The 13,259-nt window shown below is 34.6% G+C and overlaps 1 protein-coding gene across 1 annotated transcript in view; it reads left to right on the top strand.

Annotated features, from left to right (window-relative positions):
* The window catches only part of LOC149834201 (uncharacterized), a 43,098-nt gene extending 35,001 nt beyond the window's left edge, over positions 1–8,097 (top strand). The window contains exons 11-13 of the mRNA XM_090009307.1: positions 5,651–5,816; positions 5,922–5,991; positions 7,691–8,097. Coding sequence (XP_089865433.1) covers positions 5,651–5,816; positions 5,922–5,991; positions 7,691–7,942 — 488 coding nt within the window. The 3' untranslated portion in view covers positions 7,943–8,097. The remainder of the gene's footprint in view (positions 1–5,650; positions 5,817–5,921; positions 5,992–7,690) is intronic.
* The last annotated feature ends 5,162 nt before the right edge of the window (positions 8,098–13,259 follow it).

Below are 13,259 nucleotides of genomic sequence, written 5' to 3'. Positions count from 1 at the left end.
GATAAGAAAAGATAAACATCAATTAGAACATTTCAGGTATCACAGTGAGTGGTGTTTTAAGGAGACGTGTTTATATTTTTCCAGCATGTTCTGGGTTTGTGTCCTGAAATGTGTAGATATGAGATAATCAAATTCATATTGTGATTGCTACATGAATGCTATGCATGATTGTTATTATCGTTGCAGAATATGCTTTAATTGCTTAATGCCTTACTTGCTTAATTGTTGTTTTTGCATAAAATGCTTTAATTGCTTGATTATAATTGCTACATAATCTGTTTGCCTGCCTAGTTATATGTATGTTACTGCTGCTACATAGTCTTAATTGTGCGATTCTTAATAGGTTGAAAATTCACACACAACAACCATGTCACGTACTAGATTCATGATATACCTCATTAAGAGTACAATTTTTCCTACTTAGACGTGGTAGTCTAATTACTATAATTTTCATCATTTTCAGGCAAAGAGTAATTCTATGAGCGACGCGGGATGAGACGCAGACCAAGACTTGATCTACTTGTTCCCTGGCGGTCCTACTTTCTTTCAGATGGAAATTTTTGTCTTGAGACTCATTATGTGAAAAACTCTGATGTTGGATTCTATTATTATTGAAATAAAAATATATGGTGTGGTTTGCTTTTACTTTCCTGTATTGTTCTGAAATGCTTAACCCTGGAATTATTAGTTGTTTTCGCTTTATAAAAAAAAAATCCTCAAAAATCTGGGTTAAAATTTCGGGGCGTTACAGTTATGGTATCAGAGCTTGGGAACAATAAATCAAGGATCACGGTCGTGCCACACCCTGCAAGCGCTCTGTAAGTATAAATTCTTTATCAGCTATGATAATTGTATTGTTTTTCTGTCTAAGTATAGATATATACATGTAATGATTTTAGGAACACTACAATTCAAAGATAGTAAAACTGCGTGTATTGAAATGATTAATAGATGTATCGCCGATCCCAAACCAGTTCGAGCACCACCAATGAATGGCAGGAGCAAAGGGGTTTCGTGATGGAAACTCTCGGGAATCTGGCTCAGGCAATGGACACTCAAACGCGCAACCAGACAGAGCTAGCTGCGGCCATAGGCAGGAGTCAAAATACCAACACGATCACATATGAGAAATTCCTGAAATTAAATCCGCCAACATTTTCAGGAAAGGCTGACCCAGAGGTAGCCGAGAACTGGATCGCAGAAACAGAGTGAGCATTTCGGGTTTTGCCTGTCCCCGAGGATAAACAAACGGACTTTGGTACCTATCGCTTGACGGAAGATGCTCAAAAGTGGTGGGACACAACCCGAACCATCCACTTTGCTGGGATGGATACTATTCCATGGGAAGATTTCAAGCGAACATTTTTAGAGACATATTTTTTCCAGTACGCTCGAGATCAGAAGCATCAAGAGTTCTTGGAGCTTACTCAAGGAAATATGAATTTGGTAGAATACACTACCAAATTTCGGACCTTGGAGCGTTATTGCCCAAATTTGTTCGCGAATGATAAAGCCAGAGCAACTAGGTATGTCCGCGGACTCAAGGACAGATTACGACCACGAGTGATGATTAATCTGCCGTCCACCCTCGCACAAGCCATTGAAGTGGCTACTATGCTGAACGAAGAATGGGAGCGATCAAGGAAGGGTCAAAAGGACACACCAGGGAAGCGGGGAGCCGGTTCGCAGCAGCACTACGGTGGCAAGAAGTACCAGCCATCTCACAAGAAGCAGAGGTACAATGGTGGGAATCGTCCTTCGCAACAACAGGGACAAAATTGGGTGTGCCAGAAGTGCAACCGGTTCCACTACGGACAACCTTACCCTAGAGACACCGGAGCATGTCTCTATTGTGGAAAGATGGGTCATTATGCCCATCAGTGCCACAAGAAGATGGCGGATATGCAGAAACGGAATGTCGGAGGAGGGCATCAGCTACAACCATCTCAGCAACAGCATGCACCGCAGCAAAATGCACAGAAGAGGGTGCAGGGACGAGTATATGCTACCACTACAGAAGAGCTGGAAAAGGGAAATCTGGTACAAGGTACGGTACTTGTCAATGGCTATGCTGCACTCGTTCTATTTGACTGTGGTGCTACACATTCGTTCATATCTATAGAATTTGCAAAATTACTAGGTGCACATACTGAATCTCTGAAACATGAATTGTATGTATACAATCCGATAGGATATAATTCGATGTGTAAACTACATCCCTGATGTCATAATTGTACTTGAAGGGCAGAACTTACCTGCTGACCACCATAACTTCGATGTGAATTTTGTGCTCCTGATTAATGTTATCACTGTACAAGTCCAAGTTGCCTGTGAGCAAGCGTTTGCTTTATGGACCTTCTCGGAAACATGAAAGTTAATTGTTGCCTCAGAAACATATCTTCACTTAGAGTTCCATCAATCCTGAGCTCCTTCAAATGTTCAAATATCCCCTCTTGCAAAAAAAATCTTAGTGAGAACTTCGTCACACACACAGAACATGGTGAAGTAGATGTAACCTTGAATGCTCTGCTAGTTGAATTGACATAGAGGCTTGAACATCCATCAACATGCAAGATTTCTATGTCAATTCAAGGCCAGGGACATCGATGAGCTTCTCACAATTTTCTAGAATCAATTGCTTTAAATATTTCAAGTTTGAAAGATCAGTGACAGTTTCCAGCGAATCTCAGAAAAAGGCACGAAGCATGATTAGTGATGATGGAAGCTGGGGGAGGGCCTCAAGTCTTGCACAAAAATCTATCCATAGTTCCTCAAGTTCTGTAAGGATGGCGCTAATAACTTTATGGTAGACTCCTGAAATCACAGTGGCTTAAGTCCATGGTTTTCAATGATAGTCTACCAAAATTACTACCAGAAAATTATGAAGGAAGCATGGTGAGTTCATAATTGTGACTTAGGTCCAGCTCCCTCAACTTTGCAATATCTCCAATGCTGTTGGGTAGTTCTGCAATAGCACTATTTACTATAGCTAGACAAAGCAGATTTGTGTCCAGATCCCTCAACTTTCCAATATCTCCAATGCTGTTAGTTCTGCAATAGCGCTACTTAATATAGCTAGACAAAGCAGATTTGTGACATTTGTGTTTGAACTCTTGCCCTATATGCTGATACACTTGAATTTTGAGGATGTTGAGTTAGAGGTCATAAGTGAAAATTGCTTGTGACGAGAAAATTGGTGTTGAGATTTGCAAATATTATTTTTTTTGTTATAAATTGTTGAATATGGGATTTTTAAAATCTCTCCATGAACTTTCTAATCTTTTCTGCTGCCCATTTTTTCCTGTATGGAAAATGTTTATTCATTAAAAAAATTTCATGTATTACTATGTGCATTGAATATGCTTTAATTTCATGTTGTATATATATGTTGAGGATATTTAGATTTATTCCATGTCGGTTGTCTTGCATGTTTTGTATGAATTTAATTAATTCCTTGTTTATTGTGAAATCCTTTGAGTTCTTACATTTGATATACATATTGTCATGTTTTGCTTAGTATAACTAATGAGTGGTATCTTATTTGAAATGTTTACCCAAGCCTTTGAGACATTATTGCAAAATTGTTTATATCTTATTGATATTTTATGACTAATATGTGCTTTTCTAAGTTTATGTTAATGAAAACATTTTATATTTCTTATGACACTTAGTGAGTCGTGTATCTTCATTGTGTAAGTGTTCTTGGTCCATATATGACCACTTTGCTTTGTATCTCATTATAGCCTTTATGACAACCTCTTGTGTTTCTTATATGTGCTTATTTTTTGAATTTTAGTGATCAAACTTCTACTATGTTATGAATTTATGGAAAATTTGCTGTTTTTATGGTTATAATTGCCTAAGCAAGAAATTTTTAAAAATGGATTTTGAAGTATATTCTTTGTGTTTTCCTTAATGGCTATTCTACCTTGCTTGAATTGTTACTAATGTTTCTAAAATATTAAAATTATTTCTTAAGGTGCATATCTGACTCATTTTTAAAAGTTGTTTAGTTTATAGTACCTCTATAATATGTTGGGGAACTTAACCATCCTCGCTTCATATATATATATATATATATATATATATATATATATATGAGTTAATCAGAGTTATTTGTTCAAAAAATCTATATTTGTTTTTGAAACTATATACATGTATTTTATATCTATTTTTTTTAAACTATTGGGTTAAAAACATTTTCATTTAATAACTATTTGGTTAGGATATCTTCCTTTGTGTAGTTAGAACAGGTTCTTAAAGATGCTATGGGTTGAGAAATAAATTCTATTGTTGATACATTATGAAGATGGAGATTGCTAATACAGGCGTTTGGTGAAGATTATCATTGAAGACTTGATCCTTGTCTTTGTTTATTTTTGTATTTTTAAACTTTCGGTATATCACACCGTAAGTTTGAAAGGGGGTGTTAAAATGTATTGATGAATAGATTCATATATGAGTGTATATGTATATATTATATATTTTTGTAACTGTTTTATTATTGTAATATATTTTGCCCATATAGGGGCATTTTGGTCATTTGCACCTATGTAATAAGTACTGTCCATTAGGGGCAGTTTTGTCTTTGTACAGTTTTATTTTTATTTTTTTTGTCTTTCCCCTCTTGTATGAGGGTATAGTCATTGGGATCTCCCCAATGGCTATATTTATAACCGTTGGGAGCATCCCAACACTCCCAATGACTATATGGTAACCCATGTAGCCTATATAAGGGGGTATTTCTCGCCATTTGTTACTAATGCTTTTCTAAGCATTCTCTCATAATAAAGTTATTATTTTTTATGTTGTTTATGTTTTGTCTCTTTGAAGTCTTTTGTATGGACTTTGTGCTTGTGCAGTGCCTTGGTGCCTTTGTATTGTCCCTTGGTGGACTTGTAATTTAGCTTGTGCATTTCATATTTGAATTTCTGCATATTTCATTACATCCATCAAACTCAGAGTTAATTTCTTTGCAGCCTTTCATTGTCAAGTTTAGGGCAACTTAACTAATTGCAAAGAAAATACCACCAAAACAAGAGAATGAACGTCCAAAATGTCTGTCTCCACATTGCTTTAAAAGAAATGGGAAAACCTTAAAACTATGACATTCCATGAACTGATATGCACCAACAAATAAATCCACTTAGATTAAAAACTCAAATATGCAGACTTACACACAACACACACACACACTAAGTATTTGTTTGCTACAGGTGCTCATATGTGAGTTTGATTGGTAAACATTTCATCTTAATGAAGGGTTATGGGGTTCAAAGTCTGCGGAGTTGTTATCCCCAGTTTGTATAGCAACATGAGTGGTGGTTGTTTTCCTTTTTCAAAAGATGAAGCGGCTTTGGTGCTTTCATAGTTATATGTATGGGTTATTTTATAGAAAACAAGAACTTTCTACCTTTATTAATTATACTGATACTATTTAAACAAAAGTATGTTAATGATCAAATACTGCAGTTTCTTTAAGATAATAAATCTTGTAAAAAAAATAATTTTGGAACACTTGTTCAGTTCAGTTTGGCTCGTTTGCTAAGATTCATTAATGTGAACACTATTTCTTCTTTCATGAGCTTCTCAGTTACAACTCTGGAATATCCAGCATTTCAATGACTGCATTTGCTTTGCGACTTTTCAGCATTAAAGTACTCAACAGCAGTACCTGTGATCTTCCTTTCAGCACTTAAGTATCATGTGTTTCCTGAAAGTTGGACAAACTTTTATCGCCCTCTGTGGCTTCTTTCCAGTGTTGTTAATTCACTCTATTCATTTTACTGGGATGTAACTCGGGACTGGGATTTGAGGTATTTACTTTATATGTATAACATATTGACCTTTTATGGATTTAAAGATGTAATCTGATGCAATCCTTTATTCATTTCACTTCCTTTTTTGCTTTTTCTTACCAGTGTCTTTGCCAGAATTTTCAAATTCAAAACTCCGAATCTATGCTCAACCTTGTTATATGGGAGACAATGGGTGAGCCATTCACATACTTCTCAAGTTTTTTTGTTACATTTTTGTTCCTTTCATGGTATTCTGTGGGAAGTTTTATGCTATTTTATAGAATGATATTGGTTGTCTTTTTTCTCGCTCTCTCTTTCTTAAATCTTTTGATAAAGAGCACATCCTAGTTCTTTGTTAGCTTTTTCTTGCAATGCATCATGTTCACTGAAGTTGCTAGATTTTACCATTTTCCCAGAGTTGGTCACTTTTTCATTACACTAAAACATTAAAAAACTTTTTTTCCTTTCTCTTTATTCATGGGTAGGAGGTAAATTGAAGACATATTCATCAATATTATGAGATGTTCCTGGTAGGATTGATTTGTTGTAGTTTACAGTTTTTCTAGAGAACTCTGGTTCCATTTTTATAAATTTAGCAGACTTTTCTAACAGTCTAGGGCTTAGCTAACGATGTGAATCTTTGCCTAACCATTTTCAAATGAGACTTAAATTCTCACACAAATAATGCAGTTTGTTGGGCTTTTATAGTAAACAGAGATAATTTATGCCAACCATATATCTACATAAATCCAGAGTGAGTTGAATTCTCACACTAATAATGCAGTTTGTTGAGCTTTTATAGTGAACATTTACAATTTATGCCAACCATATATCTACATAAATCCAGAGTCAGGAAATCCAAGTATGGGGAACATCTCATGCATGAAGCATGTCTAGGGAAGCTGTGGTTCTAAAGAAGAGAGTGCAGGAAAGCATGAAATATAGGGTAATCATTTAAATGAATGGGAAACACGTGAAAGGTAAGAAGCATGAAATGTTCCTGCCATGCTTCATAAATTTGGCCCTTGCTCAAATTTCAAAAAAATCTGTATTCCTGTAAGCTTTAAAAATTTTGCATTCAATGTGTGGTAACATGTAATCTTTCCCAGGTTTTGTGTTTTCAGTAGCCATGTTCAGCAGTACCTGTCATTGTCAACTAAGATGCATGATTTTATTGAGAAATTAGCGTGTTTTTATGTTCTTTGTCTTTTCATGCTTTTTCTTTTTTTCTTTTTTGGCTTTGTGGTAGGATCATAAACATTACATTTAAGTTATGCCCTTCTAAGCATGTGATTATGCTGAATGTGTTTTGCATCTGATTGAAATTATAAGATCTTGAGAAAATCTTGGAAGATTATTGTTGTGCATGGGTGCGTTTGAGAGAGAGAGAGAGTCCTGATTCTATAATTGAATGGTGTCGAGTCCTGATTCTATAATTGAATGGTGTCGACCAACTACATGCACACCACCACAATAGTTTTGTTGTCTCTATCTGATGGATACAGACTGGAGTTTCAAGGGCTTCTACATGCGCATATGCAAAGATGCATGAAGCAAGCACATGGATTTTCCACAGAGAGCTGTTTGTACCTAGCAGGATTTTACAACCTTGTTAAAGTAGAGCTAACAACAGTTATTCCTCAAAGTGTACAGATTGGTCAATGCTTAAGGTTATGCACAAATTAAAAGACTAAATGATGATGAATTACTGAGCTGTCAATCAATCTCTGTAATGACACTGTACAATGGCTACTCAACCAACTTGAAATGTCGACCTGGTTGGTCTGAGCATTTTCTGGTATCTCGGAAAGCAAAGGCTAAGTAATGTGCTTAAACCTATCAAGGTTTATCTTGAAGTTCTTCCATCATTGTTCACCTTTACCATCCTGCAGATTTATTACTGGGCAATAGGAAGCGACCTGATCCTCCGTTGCACATGGACATACAAGCTTTCAGCTCACCTTCGGCATAATTACTTAACTGTCTTCACTATAACAGCCTTGGAGATCCTCAGACGGTTCCAATGGGTTTTCTTTCGAGTGGAGAATGAGTGGAACAAAATGATGCTCAAGCAAAACTTGCAGGTATCTTTGAGTGAGCTCCCAAGCGAGGAAGACAAGCTACTTGGTTCAACCAACCGATAGCATTCTCAAATTTGTCTGGTTCTTTATTTTTTGATGGTTGGAATCAAATTCCATACGATCCTCCACAAAAATATAGTTAAGTCATTGCTATACCACATGCTATTGAGTTTTTTGGTAGAAATATCAAAATTTTAGTTTGATGTTATTTTTTCAAACTCATATTGCATTGTCTTAAAAAGAAAAGAATGCAACTCAATGAATGTGAATTCAAATTATATCAAAATTACCATTCCTTTTCACGGAGAATGGGAGATTGAACTTTCAGAATAGTCCATTCATGTGTGTGTGAGAGAGAGAGTCACCATAGTTCACCTAAACAGAGTCCAGGGAAAGGGAAATATAATACCAATGATTACACTAACTTTACCAGTACTAATGCATGAGAACTAAGATTGCAATTGCATGATCAGCTTCAATTTCTGGAGTTATTTGTAACTAAATACAATTCTGGATAAATCAGATTTTCTCAAGTAGTCTCTTATATAGCCATTACACTTTCAAGCAGTCCCTCCTCTTAGGTCTAAACTGGCTACCAGGATAACTCATGGATTGAGGACTACTTTGGTTTCAAAGTTCAACAGGAAATATACTCTATTATCTAATGGAATGTGGAATTGTGTTTATAATGTAAATAGAAAACCAAAGATTGTTCCCTTTAGATGACAATTTCAGTTAATAAGTAGCTACAATGGCATTTTTTTTTTTGAAAAATGATTGCCTTTTTACCCTTCACAGCTGTGAATTGGCGTCTTATTGCGATAGAATTGTACCGCACTGTCAGCTAGTGCAAACACACTTAAATTCAGAATCACATGTTTTTTATGTAGACCTCACGAACTCGCATAAATTTATTTGTGATTTTTTTGGTGAAACTGAAACCACCAAAATTACAAATATCCTACCTTTTTGCATATATATCAATATTTTGCATAAATATGTTTGCGAAACTTCAATGACAAATATCCTATTTTTTCACATATGCTTCACGAATTTGCATAAATATACGTATGAAACTCTACTTAAAGGGGCAACAAAATTGCAAATGTCCTACTTAAATATTTGCGAATTTATTATTACATGTGATTTTTTTAATATTTGCAAAGTTCTCAAATCATATATATACTTGATTTTAATTCGAGGGTCTCTTCTTTTTGTTTGTGTTTACAACGAACTTTCCTATAGAACCCTTATAGTGATTCTCTAGTAATTTGGTTTTGCATTTCGAGGAGGTTGTGGTATCATTTTTGTGGTCGATTTTCTCATCTATAGGTTCAAAAGGTGAGCTTCTTACAATATGTATATGTGTATCTCCATGCGTATTTTTGTTTAATATGACAACCTACAATCAGGGGTGCAAACAGATCCAACTCACAATCATTTAATATCCCCATGCATATTTCTGTTTGGTTGTTGTTATGGATACTTTTTGTATGTTTTCTTGTATTGTCATCGATTTTTTAGCAACTGGATTTACCATTTAGGGTTTACTATATTTACGGTTTTAGTAGAAATATATATATTTATTTTTATTATAAATAATTTATGATTGTTTGCTTGTCATTTAGTTTATGTTTATTATTTTTGTGTTTGTGTAATGAGGTTAGGGTTCACTCTGCACAAGTATTGAAAGGGATAAATTATACTACCGTAGGTATAATTACACTAATTGAAAATCTATAGTGGCCTTCAAAAATAATACCTTTAAGGAATTTACAGCTTTGATATCTCGTAAAGTCGGATATGCGACAAACTTAGTGAGCCTCCGATATAGTTATTCTCTAAACTTAACAAAAAAAAATATGGATAGATGTTGAGGACGATGATGATATAGAATTGATGCTATTTAGTGGCGATGTTTACTTGAATGTATGCTAAGTTAATCAAGGAGTAGTTAAATAAAAAATAGTTGATCAATGGAATGATGTGAATCTCATGGAGAATGTGCATGTATCTCAGGCACCATCTATCGAGCCAAGTCTTTTGTCGATTATCAAACTGCCTCAAGCAGTAGACAATATTCATGTTGTACATGATCAACGGATCACTGTAAAGGATGTTGAACCACATGAGCAAACTAGTGCCAGTGATGTTCATCACAGTAATATGAATGACATGCAGCCTTCTCGTGCATACGACAATGTTAGGTACAAGTTATAATTTTGATATAATTTATGGTTGAGATATAGGTGTGAGGATGATTGTAATATTTTGATGGTTAATCTTAAATGTTTGAAATGTAGGAATAATGCATGCATGAAAGCAAATGAAGTGATAGATACAATGAATTTTGATTTAGTTGTTGCAAGTGAATAGTCAATTAACAGTAGCAGCGATCATGTTGATAATGAAGAATTGAATGATATCGGTAATGATGAGTATACTATGTTGATAAGAGATGATGAAGATAATTATGACATGGGACAAATAAGTCGTGCTTGCAAATTATTAGGATAACTCAGTTCATAGTTCTTTATTGGCTTTTGTTGTTATACTACAATACTAAAAGATGATGTGGGTGTAGACCCCTTCGACACAGTCTTCTTATTGGCCATATTGTATTAATAAATATATTCAAAAATTTTCACAATAACAAGACTAAATATTGAAAAAACACTGCAAAACACAAACAAACCATTTGCGAGGATGAGTAATCAAACAAGTTACCGTCGATGGCAATATTGAAAAAGCATTTAAAAAAAAAACAAAAGGAAACATTGTTTGATTAAACCGTTAAATTAACAAAAGAAAATACTATTTAATTCAGCCGTTAAACAAAAGGGAAAATTGTGTTCATCGAACAAATATGCCATCGATGGTTCAACAATGATGAAGTACCACCTATGAATAGTTGTTGGAAGGAAAGCAGGTTAGGGATCACTGGTTGGCAACAAAAAAAAAACCTTTGATTATGCAAAAATAGGTAGGTTGGGGACTACAATGAGTTTATATATGATTCGATAAATCCATAAAAATAAGTAATATTACATATTTGTCATAAATTCGTAAATACTTAAGTACAATATTTGCAATATAAGGAGATTCATAAATACATTTATGTGAGATCGTGAAATATATGCAGATAAGTAAGATATTTGTGGATTTTTAGTTTTTGTCATTTCACACATATTAATGAGAATTCGTGAAGTATATATGAAAAAATAGGATATTTATGATTGGAGTTTCGCAAATATATTTATATAAAAGATTGACGTATATGCGAAAAGGTAGGATATTTACAATTTTGGTGGTTTCAGTTTCACCAAAAATTCACAAATAAATTTATGCAAGTCTGTGAGGTCCGCATAAAAAAATGTGCGATTTTGGATTTAAGTGTGTGTTTGCACTAGTCGATAGGTGGTATAATTCTATCGTAATAAGGTGTCAATTCGCAGTTGCGAAGGGTAAAAAGGTCCTAACGATGTTGGATATTTGTGAGTTTGGACATCAGGAGAAATATAAAAAATTGTAGGGTTCTTAGGGAATTGTGTCAATTTATTGATCATTTTCCATTTTAAACGAGGATAAACTTAAAAATTCCAGCTCAAGGCAAGTATTTTCTAGAAGGCAATATTTTTTACCTCTGAAACTTTGAAGTTCCCAGTGAAGTTGCTTAATCATTTCTTGAATTTCTTAGTGAGCTGCTCATCTCGTTTCCAAGCCCTAGTGTGGAGAAATGATAATCATGTACAAAGTTCTGCTCGTTAGCAGTAGTGAGTGATGTTTGTTATTAAAGCCAATGTACATTATTAGATTGCCACAAGATTCTAGATGAACCGCCAGCAAAGATTTAAAAGAGTGGACACACCCAAAATATATGCCATTTTCTACAAAGCCTATTGCCATACTCAACCAAGGTTTCACTTATAATAGCTTCATCCAAATACTATGTGTATAAACACACTATCATTTCTACTTCATGTGTCTTTTCACTAAAAAGTAGAGCATAGAAGGCCAGAAGAGTGAAGCTCTCCTAAAGTTTACTGGTTTTCAAGTGCATTATTGACAAAGGATTCAATTGGTCTCAAATGCTGGCCTCAAGACATGCACCAGATTGTCCAATCAATGTACTTGTCCCATGGCACTAGACATACCATTTTTGTAAAATCACAACTTGTGAATTGATGCTGTCACACGGACAAGGATAGGGACTTAGCTGATATGAGTACCTGACACAAATACACAATTTTTCTTTGAAAATCAGGACAAGAACACATTAGTTTATTTTATTTGATAAAATATATTTTGATATTCTAATTCAAAAAAAATATGCTTATTAAGATAATGTTGGAGTTGTTATGGTGTCGCGCGTCTACATGTCATTTTTAGACATGGAACCCTATATTGCGTGTTCCTGTGACAGATGATAAGGTTCTCTAGCTCATCTAATCAAGCTTCAATGCACCAATAAATCAAGTCCATTCAACATGGATGGCCCACTGTCAGATGATTCATCTAACTCATGACTAGGCTTGCCTTAATTTTTTTATTTTATTTATGGTGCTTATATTTTTTCATTATTGTAAATTTCTTGCTGCATTCATTTAAGTTTATAATGAAGTTTAGAATCAGCAAACCTTCCTAGCACAATTTGGGCATGCGTGTACATGGTTCATATTAATCAGATGCAGGTATAACCAAATCAGATCTTGATGTTTCGATTCAGATTTGTTTCGATTCAGATTTGTTTCGTGTATATGTATGACCAAATTCAGATACAGTTATAACTAAATTTGATCTTATCGGATCTAGTATCATCGAATTTAAATCTGGTTCAGATGCGGTCTGGATATAGATACAATTAAATCAGATGTAGCATATGCAGATCCAGGTCCAATTAAATTAAGAGGTTAGATGCACATAATTGGAGTTATATCTTCCTTGAATTGAAGTAATTTTCATATAAACTGAATACTTTATCTGTGCCAAATCCACCACAAATTTAGTCAGGTTGGATACTCCAACTCGCAGACAAACTATTACCATCTGCAATGTAGGTACTATTGGCATGAAAATATGACCAAGTGCATAAAGCCCAAGTTTTCTGCTTCTATTACAAGTTATTACAGTGTGCTGGTTCATGAGCTATAGCTCGTCATTTATGTTGTTTGTTGCTTAGGTTGAGATTAGCAGTGTTTCATGCATGTATCAATAACAAAAAAACAATTTCAAAAAAGGTAATGCTCATGAAACACAAATTCTAAGCCTACACTAATCAATTTTGTTTTGGTATCTATCAAAGGGAAATCCTAGTTCAAGTGGTAGGACCCGGGAAAGATTGATGCTCTGTCGTATGGCCCACCTCGAGGCAGTTAAAACC

Source organism: Nuphar pumila, chromosome 6 (genome assembly GCF_984573655.1).
Source record: "Nuphar pumila chromosome 6, dmNupPumi1.hap1.1, whole genome shotgun sequence".
Taxonomy (NCBI): Eukaryota; Viridiplantae; Streptophyta; class Magnoliopsida; order Nymphaeales; family Nymphaeaceae; genus Nuphar; species Nuphar pumila.
The sequence above is the reverse complement of the archived record's forward strand: the minus strand, read 5'-3'. Positions and strand labels throughout refer to the sequence as shown.